Here is an 11,398-nt window from a genome sequence, read left to right as displayed (position 1 = left end):
GACCTATAAACTAGGTGCGCCTCCACTCTAAAACTTAGTAGGAGTAATATTCAAATTGAAATGCATATGCACAAGTACACTTGCGTACTCTCACTTTCAAAAAATTACCTACTTATTCCGTCCATAATAATTTATCACCATTTAATTAGGTACGAGTTTAAAAAAATGAATTGAAAAAATTAGTGACATTTGAGTCATACTTTTGTATATTAATTTTATAATAAAATATGAGTGAGAGTGAAATGTGGTGTCCATTAAAAAATGGTAAAAGTGAAAGGTAACAAACTTTTAGGGACGGAAGAAACTGAAAATAAGTGACAAATTTTCAGGGACGGATGGAGTACTTCTTTCTCCCCACTTGATTAATAGTTTCATTTTTCCATTTAGTCTATCAACGAATGAAATTTTCGGTTCATTTTTACTATAAATGATAAGGTCGCTGTCTCACATTCTACTAATTTATTATCTTCACATTTTAGTTATGAGTTATAACTAAATATATAAGTGTGACCCATATTCTACTAACTTTTTTCTATCCACTTATTTTTAACATTCACAAATAAAAATGGAACTCCGAGGACAAAGAGAGTATCTTTTTGAATTTTAGTAAATGTTTTACTTACCTAATTTTGTACCCGTATAGTTTACTCGTAAATATTTAGTAGTAGATGGAGATAGTACGATCGTAATGGTTTTTTTAAATTGTTTTTACTAGATTTATTCGGTTTAAAAGATTAAATTACTCTATTTAAATAGATGATAAGAAAAAAGGAAAAAATAACAAATATATACAATTTGAAAGGGTCTAATGGATAAGGTAATTTTTAAATTTTACTAAAAATTTAAGAGACTATTAGTTTTCCTATGGAAACATTTGAGTGATACTATCAATTTCCATCTGTTAGGGACAAAGTTTTACAGGTATATAAAATGGTACTCTCCCTCAGCTTCTCTATAGTTTAATCGTATTCATTTTTAAATTATTTTTAGCTGAGCTATTTTCTTTTAACAGCAAAAATTACATTTTTTTCCTCCTATTTTACTCTTTCAACTTTATTTTTTTGTTCTTTTTTGTTCTTTTTTTTTCTATTTTGTTTTTCCTTTACTTAATCTATTAAAACATTTTTTCTTAAATCCTGTTATTTTTCGTTGTTTTTTCTAGATATAAGAGGACTCCAGACTAACTATATTTGAGTAGTGTATTATGGCACTTAACCCATTATAGTTAAATTTATAGTCTTGGAGTGATGAGCCACAATAGTGGGACTGCGTAATTAAAGTATAATTAAGAATGGAAATTGGTACCCTTCAATTAGTAATAGTTATTGTTGATTAAGAATGATATAGATATGTAAAAGGTTTTTGTGAGTGACACTTTAATGAATAGGTTATGCTTCAAATCAAAGACATTGTTCCTTCCTCCAATAGTTGCTGCCCTTCTTTATATCTCATAATCACATCCCATTTTCTTAGCTTTTGAACTATTGCAATTCCAATAATCTTTGAATATATCATATAAATATACTCCTATCAGAATAGAAATACGACTAGGACGGTAAATTTATTGACATTGACTTTTTTTCCATATTATTATTCGAACATTATCAATAAATTGACCGTCCTAGTCACATATTCAACACCGAACAATAACCATAAATCAAACTATATAAGAAAGTTTAAATGATTCAATGCTACAAGCCTAAAAATTCTGTGTGAAACACAAAGTTTTAGCTCTTGAAATTTTTTACTAATAACAAAAAAAATTGAGGATAAATTATTGGGACTCTACACTCTACAGAGATTTAAACCATATGGAAAAAAACAATAATTTGATTACACATTGATTAAGCACTGGTCAAACTTCACATATCTGTCTGTGTCGTCAGGAATTCTGTGATAACCAAACAAAAATAATTTACATTCTCTATACTTAGCCTATGAATAACAACCTTACTTTAAATTTTTTTACTGTGCAAATTATAATCATGAAATCAATTAATCAATTAATAATAAAATAATTCAGTTTTCAGACATAAAGATCACTGTAGAATCATACAGAGATGACATCCTCAAAAAGGACAAACTTGTAAATGTAGCTCCTCTGCAATAGCCATAGATCTGCTCTCTCTCTCTCTCACACACACACACTTCAATTTTTTTTCTTTTTTTCACATTCCACTTTTGTCTGGATTTCACACTTTATCCACCATTTTTTTTTCTTATTTTCTGTCACTATAGCTATAAATGCAGTCTTTTACTAATCTCTAATCTCATTTTTGCTTTCCCTTTACTACTCTCTCTCTCTCTCTCTCTCTCTGGTTTTCCTCCATTGCAAACCAAGCAATTTCTTTACAGCTTTACTGATGTGCCTCTCATTTGCAAAACCCTACCTACCATTTCTCCCATCTAACTCTGATTCAAATCCCAATCAAATAAGGGAACAAAGATGAACTCTCCCCCCTCATAAAGATTGGATTTTTAGTCTGCCATTGTTTCCAGAAGTTAAAGAAATGAGCTTTTCTCATTTCCATGATTGTTAGTTTCACTTTTCTTGGCCCACTCCACACCACAACCTTCTACTTCTAAACTACTCCTTGCCCAGCTCCATCTTTCTTTTGTCATACTCTTTTCTCTCTCTCTTTTTTTTTTGTGGGTTATTGGTATTTCATCTCTGCCTTGGCGCATCTATGCTCATTGTGCATCTGTTGAGGAAAAAAAGTACCCTTTCTTCGCTTCTTTGGATTCTCAAGGAGGAAGATCAGGGGGGTTGAATTCAGATCACTTGCCAAGGTCAGGTCTTTCTCAATTTTGACCTATTATCTGTGTAGATCAATGGCGGTTTAGGTTATCTTTAGCTCTTAGATTTCTGTAATGCTGTTGATTGTGTTTCTTGCAATAGGTTAAATTTGGTATCCTTGAAAAGAAAGATGTGTTGATGTTGCTAACTTGTGATCAGAGTAAAGCTCATTTCTTGTTTGGTTTAGTTTGTTTAAGAAATTAGAATTCTAGCAGCATTGAATTTGTTGATGGTTTGACTATATTGACACCTTAAATCTTGATAGAGGGAAGTCTTACAGTGTATGCACATTGTTGTATATTGTGTGCTTTCTGATAATGTGATGCGATTCTCGGATTTAAGGTCCTCGTCCGGGAAGTCTTACTGTATAATCATTGCACTCTTAGATGCAGATTGCTATGTATTGTGTGTATTTCTGATAATGTGATGCGATTCTCGAATTTAGGCTTCAATGAAGTAGGCCCTTGTTTGGGACTTACTGAGTGCGGATTTACTTCGTTGTGCTGAAATATCAGGAATGGCTTCTGGAAGCTTAAATGCTGAGTTGTCGAAGAAGTATGGGGCTCTGAAGCTTTGGGTTCTCATAGGCATATGTGTGGGTGCGTTCATAGTGCTGATTTTGGGGATCTTATCAATATGGATCATGTTCCAACGGAGATCTCGAAAAACCTTGGACAAGTACTCCTCTATATGCCAGATTCCTAACATCTCAAAAGATATCAGGGTAGATAGAGTTGAGGAAGAAAGCACGCGCGATCATCCAGAATCATTATACTTGACTATTAACGATAACCATAGTGATAAAAAAACGGAGAAGATGTTAGTTCATTTGGGTAGGAGTAAATCAGGTGATACTGATAATATCAGCCAGACCAGTTCAGTTTACCATCACGAGAGTGGTAGCCATCAGTCTGGAGAGGAGGGGAGTTCTGGTAATGGGCGTAAACAATCTTCAATGTCGTATGGAATTGCCATGCCGTCTCCTTTGATTGGTTTGCCAGAAATATCTCAGCTTGGGTGGGGCCACTGGTTCACACTCAGAGATCTTCAAATTGCAACGAATCGTTTTTCAGCAGAAAATATCATCGGGGAAGGTGGTTATGGGGTTGTTTACCGGGGTAGATTGGTCAATGGCTCGGAGGTGGCTGTCAAGAAGCTTCTTAATAATCTGTGAGTATCCTCATCAGGTTTTCGTATCTGAAGCTTGTGGAAACGATGTTCTTTTTTTTTTATAAATGACGTGCTGAATTGCAGAGGTCAGGCGGAGAAAGAGTTTAGGGTCGAAGTAGAGGCCATTGGCCATGTTCGACACAAAAACCTAGTCAGGCTTCTTGGCTACTGCATAGAAGGAGTTCAGAGGTCTGTAATATTGTGCTCGGTTCTGGTTTTCGTACTTTTTCATGGTCCTTTTTTTTTCTCGTTGGACTTTTTTTGCATATTGAGATGAGGTGGCATGTCTTCTACTTTCAGGATGCTGGTATATGAGTATGTAAATAACGGAAATCTCGAACAGTGGCTTCATGGGGCAATGAGGCAGCATGGCTCCCTAACGTGGGAAGCCCGCATGAAGGTTCTGCTTGGCACCGCAAAGGCGTAAGTCAACACTATCTTTTTAACAATTTATACCATTAATTAGAGTTTTCTGCACATTGAACTGCTGATTTCTCTTCATTCAGTTTCTATTCGTGAACGTTAAATAATTGGAAAACGATAAATTTAAGTCTAGTGGATCGAATAACCATCTCCCTAACTAAACGGCAACTGTTTCTAATACTCAGACTAGCTTATTTGCACGAAGCGATAGAACCAAAAGTTGTACATCGTGACATAAAATCAAGTAATATCTTGATCACTGACGACTTCAACGCTAAAGTTTCCGACTTTGGTCTGGCTAAGATGCTGGAATCTGGAGAAAGCCATATCACAACGAGGGTGATGGGGACTTTCGGGTATGCTTATCTTCAAAGTTTACTCGCTCCACTTCGGTTTTATGATCTATTTTTAGTGTGGTTTCTGTTTCTCCTCGTGACATCGGGTATTTTTGCAAATTTCAGTTACGTGGCTCCAGAATATGCAAACACCGGCTTGCTGAACGAAAAAAGCGACATATACAGTTTTGGCGTTCTACTTCTTGAAGCCGTCACCGGAAGAGATCCAGTGGATTATGCACGTCCAGCCAACGAGGTGATAATCTAATTTGTTTTTGAAGGGTAAACATAGCTAATAAATTCGGACGCACGCTAATAATTTGTGTCTGCTGCAGGTTAATCTTGTCGAGTGGCTTAAGATGATGGTAGGGCACAGGAGAGCAGAGGAAGTCGTGGACCCCAGCCTTGAAGTCAGGCCTACTATCCGTGCTTTGAAACGTGCACTTCTCGTTGCGCTAAGATGTGTAGACCCCGAGTGGGAGAAACGCCCCAAAATGAGTCAGGTTGTCCGTATGCTGGAAGCTGACGATTTTCCTTATCGTGAGGTGAGCACCTAAATAAACGATATTTGTCGAATAGGTTTTCGTTCAATTGATTCGTCTTGATAATAGCTAGACAGTGTTTCGTTAATCTAACTTTCAATAACTGCAGGATCGTCGGAATAGGAAAACTAGGACGGTGAGTATGGAGATCGAGTCGTTGAAGGAGGCTAGTGGCTCGACAGAGCTGGAAAGCCGGGAGGAGCCCTCAGAGAGCCACACTTCCAAGGCAATGGATTGAAAGTTGAAACTGACTTTTTAGGCATAATCTCTCTCTACCATTCACATTTGTTAAGTTTGTTTTCTGGAAAGATTCCTCCAGTGGCAGAGTGACTGAGAGCAAGCAGGCATGGCCCAGTTTTTGGAATCTTGAATCATTGGCATCTTGTCTCCAGGATCCCTCCAAAAATAACGAATATGCGCTCCTCGAGTCGAGCTAACATTGATGTGGTAAGTGTTTAGGGTTCCGGTGGGCGGGCCAACGTGCCCATTCATTGTAAAATTATGGTTTATATCATTTGATCATTCTATTATCGACTTCGTTCTGTCTTTCGTTGGTACGGTTAGGATACTTTCGCGCTGATTCTACGGCAATCCCTATTTATGATTTTGTGCAGAAACATTGTTCTTGCATTAGGAGATTTGAATGTGCAAAGATGGGTTATAGATTCAAAGAATCTCTTACACTACAATGTCTGAATTATGGCCCTAGATAGATTTACAACGGCTATGTTTTTTTTGTTTTTGTCATTTGGAGTTATCATCATATATCCTATGATTCTTAGTTAGGGCTATGATATGTTTAGTTTCTTAGATAAGATAATAATGAGCTATGAATCATGATAGGTTAAGATAAGAGAAGATAAGATTAAATTACAAACGGAGTATTGGTTTTAATGTTTTTTATTTGGTGGATTAGGATAAAAAATGAGTTAGGACATTCAAGCATCCATCAAAATTAGATTCTTTTGGATAATGAATACAAACATGGATAAACCAACATCTTTAATCAAAGATTGTTTATTACTTCCACCGCCCACAAATATGAGTACCATATATTTTATATGGATTTTAAAAAATATTTAAAAAAATGGATGGAAAAAAGTGGAATATGAATCGCACTTATATACTAGTACTATTAATTTTAAATAATATGTGAGTGGAATGTGAGCTCTATTTAACATTTATAGTAATAATTATGAATCGAGACTTCTATTCCGGATGAACCAAAATAGAAAAATGGGAACTCTATTGCGGACGGAGGGAGTATTAGTTAAAGTTTATTGATTCTAATTAAAATAAGTTACCCAAGTTTTTCCCCTATATTTTTGAAGAAATATCTTCTTTTGTCTATTGGATAAAAAATGAAAAATATGTACTAGTATTCATTAATCATTATTATCCGCTCCGTACATCTCGAAGTCGATTACATTTCGAAAGGGACCACTCGACAAATTGATATGCTATTTTTTTCGAAAAAAGGGTTGTGATAACACCCATACATTATTTAATAATGACTCGTGTAAATTGGAATCTTGTACTACCTTAATACGAAAATTTTAGATCCGTCATCATCTAAATTAATTATGTTGATGGTATTATTAAAGAATGTTTTGACATAAGTATTCATATGACAACCTTTAAAATGACCAAAATAATTAAAGAAGAAACATGAGTAGTTATATTCTTTTTTACCGAACCCGTCTTCGGCGAAATCCGACTAATCCTGCTCGACCGAGTTTGCGGATTAAGGCCGAAAGTCTTCCAGTGGGTGGTGGGGTTCTTTTAATAACTCAACTTAATTACTTATGGATAAAAATGTTTAAAATTCATCTAAAGATTATAATTATGAATAACTAGTTATTTCGCTGAGCTTTATTGAAAGATAATCTGATTTTGTTTGGAAAATTCTATTTATTGCCCTTATTTTTGACAACAACTTTCATACTATTAAAATAAATATAAAGAAATTAATCTAATTTTGTTTGGGATTGGCTGGGCCAGCCCATTGATACAATCTGGAAACAATAACAAATAAAATAACGAATTTAATCAATGGGCCAAAAATATCGTTGAATATTGTTTTGACTCTTTTGAGTGATTTTATAGATATACTCCTAGTTTATTAAATTTTATTTGGAACTATAGAGGTAATTAAACTACATTTATTAGTGTTTTCATTATTATTATTATTATTATTATTATTATTATTATTATTTTAAATAAGGGGTGGATTGAATACAATGAGCTTAATCCCCTACCATTTTTTCACCCTTTTCATTTTTTAATATTGTTGAAATTATTGAAAATTATACTAGTCCTTATTAAGTTGATTCTACCAAATTGCAAGAGGCCAAAGAATTAATGAATGATTAAAATCGCATAAAGATAAAGAAACTTTGCTGTAAAAGACAGATTTAAGAGAAGAAGAAAAATGCGGTAGAGGTTGAATAGTACTACAAAATTCTTTTTATAGCTAGCATGATGCAATTATTTCACAGTTAATGTGACTATACATATATATATACAATTTTTTCTCTCCAAATTCTGTACTTTTCATACTACAATAAAATTGAGAGATTAAATTAAATTCGGATGGACGATGTAAATAAGATGAAAACTTAATATGTCACTTTTAAATAATATTTATACTATTAAATAATATAATTAAACATTAAACACACGAAAACAAAGGCTAGAAAGTCACCTTAACAATTGTTCTTTGCCTAACCAATTCATCTCCATGTAGAAAATTTGCCACATAAATTTGTATTTTTCTAAATTACACACTACCAAAAAGATCACCTTCATATCTCCATAAATACAAATGTTGAATCTCTTCACCAAAAACACATAAAAATAAAAATAAAAATTAGTAATTTCATTAATTGTACAATAATATTCAAACTCATAGTGTTGAACATCACTATCCACACCTGTCTCTCTCTCTCTAGAAAAAAATGATGATAGAAGAAAAAGAAAGGCAATAAAGTATGTCAAAAAGCACAAGCTATTCTATCTCCAGCCCACATGAAACCATAGTCTTTTTGTCCAAACTATCATTATAATTTCCTGCTTCCTTAACCCCAAAATCCTCCACCAATCCTCCCTCAAATCCTCACAATCCAAAACCCCATGTCTAATGATCAAAACAACATCAGTAATTCCAATCCATTCTTCGAATTCCACCATGATCATGATCATCAAGGGTTTGCATTTCCCATAGTGACAGATCAGTACAACCCTTTTATGTACAACCTCCCACAGCAGCACCACCAAAACCCTAGTGAATTTCATTTCCAAGGGTACAACACCCTTGATGCACCACCATCTCCTTGTAATAGTTTTCGGTTGACGCCTAATTCGTCGGCGTCGATTTCTTCACAGGAGGCTGGAGTTGAGGAGGATTCTTCCAAGAGTAAAAAGGAGGTTGAGATGAGAGCTTGTGAAGAAGGAGATGCTAAATCTAAGAATATTGTGTATGTTTTTCTTTAATTTTTTTTTTTTGGAAATTGATTTGGGACAGATTTAATAGTTGAGCATGTGTTAGTTACAGTTGAGGTGTGGACTTTTTTTAATATTAAAAATGGTAGGTTTGGTGATTAATATTATTATAGTATATAATTAGCTTATTTTCAAAGCAGAAGATAACATGCCAGATTCATACATAACAGTTTCCTACTTTAGTTACAAAGTATTCACACATACATACTTGATTATAATTTCCTGTTTTAGAAATATCTGAAAAATTACATCTGTTTTAGTTTAGTACTAAAAGTTATTGTAGTGAAAATGATGTGGGAGAAAAGAAGAAACCCTAGTTAGTGCAAATGGTGGATTTGTGATTTTGAAATAGCAAATATTGATGAAAACATTATGTAAAGTGTATGTGTTTGATGAATTGATTTGTCAAGATTTGGGCTTGTGTGCAGCAAGGCAAAAGAAAAGGAAGTGAAAAAGCAAAGACAAGCTCGATTTGCCTTCATGACTAAAAGTGAGGTAGATAATCTTGAAGATGGATATAGATGGAGAAAATATGGCCAGAAGGCAGTCAAAAATAGCCCTTTCCCAAGGTAATTTGGTTTGATGAAAAAGTTGTTTGGTCACTATGTGGTTAGACATAACGTGACATGTTCGTTATTTAAGAGTGAAATAATGGATTTGAGTTGATGCACTAATTGAATTATCATATATAATCCTAAGCACATTTTCTTTGATTTAGAGTGATTTGTTATGGATTCTAATGTTGTTTTGTGGTGTAAAATAAAGCAATAAATATGTGGTTTAGAGACTAAATGTGTTCTTTCTCCTGATAGAATTAGTCTTTCTCGATGAATTCTCATGTTTGGTCAGTAATTTTGGTATAGACCCAACAACTCCGAGTGGTGGCCTGAAAAGTGAGCCAGTCATGACGAACTAGGGTGCTTAGTAACCAACTTATAGTGACAGACTAAGATGTGAGATTTATAGACCAAATGAACGTGACCAATGAGGATGTCTGGTAGCCAACTCAGAGTGGTTTATAGACCATATCAACTCTCTCAACCCATAATATGTGTTATCTCACATAAGTTGTGTACCCAACAAATGTGGAATTTATAGATCAATGTGACTAGTGAGTAGCCACTTTAAAGTTGTGGGCTGTTTTTAAACCACTTGAACTCTCTTTGCTAATTAATATCCTAATATTTTGGGATGAATTCTTATATATGTTTTTATGCATGTTGCATGAGTGGTTAGTCAATTTTAACCAGACGAATATATTGTTTTGGACCAAAATATGACTAGTGATCATGTATTTGTTCAGGAGTTATTACAGATGCACTAGTCAAAAATGCATCGTGAAGAAGCGCATAGAGAGATCGTACCAAGACCCTACGGTGGTGATCACCACCTACGAGGGCCAGCACAACCACCACAGCCCCGCCGTGATACGGGGAAGCGCAGCCGCCGCCATGTTGGCCCCGTCTTTATTCTCGCCACGGCCTACGCCGGCATTTCCCACATTCCCTCAAGACATGTTATTCCCTTCAACTAATGAAAGAGGCCAAACAAGTCCTGCCGCCTTCTACACACAACTGACTGAACCCGGCCGTCGCCAGCCGCCGCCGCCGCCTGATATTCCTGATCAATATACCTTCTTAATGCCCGGCGCCGCCATGACTTCTTCTTTCTTCCACAAACCGGAGCCATGAGTATTGATTTTGAAGATTAATTGTATCCAATTAATTAAGGGATGATTTCTTTTACTAGATTCTTGAATTATTGGTGGATTTGGTGATCGATTAGGGTAAGTGAGGATATTTTAATTAATGCAATTTATTTTGACTTACATAATGTTTGTACCTATGGATATTGCACGAACAAATAGTAGTCGTGCAACATTGCAAAGTTGTACATATAATGATATAATTCAACCGATTCCATACTCGGCTCATGAGGGCACGAAAACTCCATCTGAATCCATCGAGATTTAGGTTCACTTTCGTTCTTCGTTCGACATTCATCGCAAGCGAAAGCCGTCGAATTAAACCTCCTTTGAATTACGACGTTGTCGATCACCTTCTTTACTGTTTCCGACCTCACAAATTATGTTTTCTAGGTCTGTCTTGGTAGCATAAATTAGCATCTATTTGGCTTGATAATTATGTTCTAATCTTGTTTCACAAGCTTAAATGTTTTTTTCTATATTTAAAACGACTATTTGTAAATGTCCCTTTACATACTATTTTGAATTTTCAAAATTGAAAGTGGAAAACTAACTTTGATTGATGGCCAAAGTTACACTAGTCCAATGCAGCTAGTTAGTTAATTACTACTAACATTGACACTGACAGTGACATAACAAACGTGTAGGAGAAGATGAAATAGAGGTCTATTTAATAAGTTCTTATTTTAAAATTGTTTACTTATGTTGTTGTACAGATATACATAAGATGGAGTAATTTAGTAAACTTGTTTTTATATTCTATTTTTGCCTTTTTGGCCGTATTATTGATTAGGGTGGCATAGATCTCTCACCACACTACAAACTAATAATATGCATAATTTTTATATTATTGAATGGAATTTCAATAATTATAAACTCAGATCATAACACATGGTTTGATTACTCGATTCATCAAGAGCTTGAT

The 11,398-nt window shown here is 34.6% G+C and overlaps 2 protein-coding genes across 4 annotated transcripts; both read left to right on the top strand.

Moving 5' to 3' along the window:
• Positions 1-2,269: 2,269 nt before the first annotated feature.
• On the top strand, positions 2,270-5,801 carry LOC125190184 (probable receptor-like protein kinase At2g42960). Of its 3 annotated transcripts, none has more exons than XM_048087402.1 (8): positions 2,270-2,790; positions 3,313-3,967; positions 4,052-4,156; positions 4,268-4,390; positions 4,576-4,746; positions 4,852-4,981; positions 5,061-5,270; positions 5,377-5,801. In XM_048087402.1, exons 2-8 carry the CDS (start codon positions 3,315-3,317, stop codon positions 5,503-5,505), a joined length of 1,521 nt encoding a protein of 506 aa, XP_047943359.1. In that variant the 5' UTR covers positions 2,270-2,790; positions 3,313-3,314; the 3' UTR covers positions 5,506-5,801. The 3 variants fall into 3 exon arrangements, with proteins under 3 accessions (XP_047943359.1, XP_047943358.1, XP_047943360.1); XM_048087401.1 differs by having other exon boundaries at positions 3,243-3,967; XM_048087403.1 differs by having other exon boundaries at positions 2,270-2,795; positions 3,243-3,967.
• A 2,478-nt stretch (positions 5,802-8,279) lies between these two features.
• Positions 8,280-10,596, top strand: LOC125190984 (WRKY transcription factor 28-like). The gene is made up of 3 exons (XM_048088427.1): positions 8,280-8,743; positions 9,197-9,337; positions 10,072-10,596. Exons 1-3 carry the CDS (start codon positions 8,400-8,402, stop codon positions 10,457-10,459), a joined length of 873 nt encoding a protein of 290 aa, XP_047944384.1. The 5' UTR covers positions 8,280-8,399; the 3' UTR covers positions 10,460-10,596.
• Positions 10,597-11,398: the final 802 nt, after the last annotated feature.

Source organism: Salvia hispanica, chromosome 5 (assembly GCF_023119035.1).
Source record: "Salvia hispanica cultivar TCC Black 2014 chromosome 5, UniMelb_Shisp_WGS_1.0, whole genome shotgun sequence".
Taxonomy (NCBI): Eukaryota; Viridiplantae; Streptophyta; class Magnoliopsida; order Lamiales; family Lamiaceae; genus Salvia; species Salvia hispanica.
The sequence above is the reverse complement of the archived record's forward strand: the minus strand, read 5'-3'. Positions and strand labels throughout refer to the sequence as shown.

Excerpts from the sequence above, each read along its gene's own strand:
- LOC125190184 (XM_048087402.1), top strand. The coding sequence starts at position 3,315 with ATGGCTTCTGGAAGCTTAAATGCTGAGTTGTCGAAGAAGTATGGGGCT. Across the intron at positions 4,157-4,267 it reads TGCATAGAAGGAGTTCAGAG|GATGCTGGTATATGAGTATG; the intron begins GTCTGTAATATT and ends TTCTACTTTCAG. Across the intron at positions 5,271-5,376 it reads ACGATTTTCCTTATCGTGAG|GATCGTCGGAATAGGAAAAC; the intron begins GTGAGCACCTAA and ends CAATAACTGCAG.
- LOC125190984 (XM_048088427.1), top strand. The coding sequence starts at position 8,400 with ATGTCTAATGATCAAAACAACATCAGTAATTCCAATCCATTCTTCGAA. Across the intron at positions 8,744-9,196 it reads GCTAAATCTAAGAATATTGT|CAAGGCAAAAGAAAAGGAAG; the intron begins GTATGTTTTTCT and ends GCTTGTGTGCAG. Across the intron at positions 9,338-10,071 it reads AAAAATAGCCCTTTCCCAAG|GAGTTATTACAGATGCACTA; the intron begins GTAATTTGGTTT and ends GTATTTGTTCAG.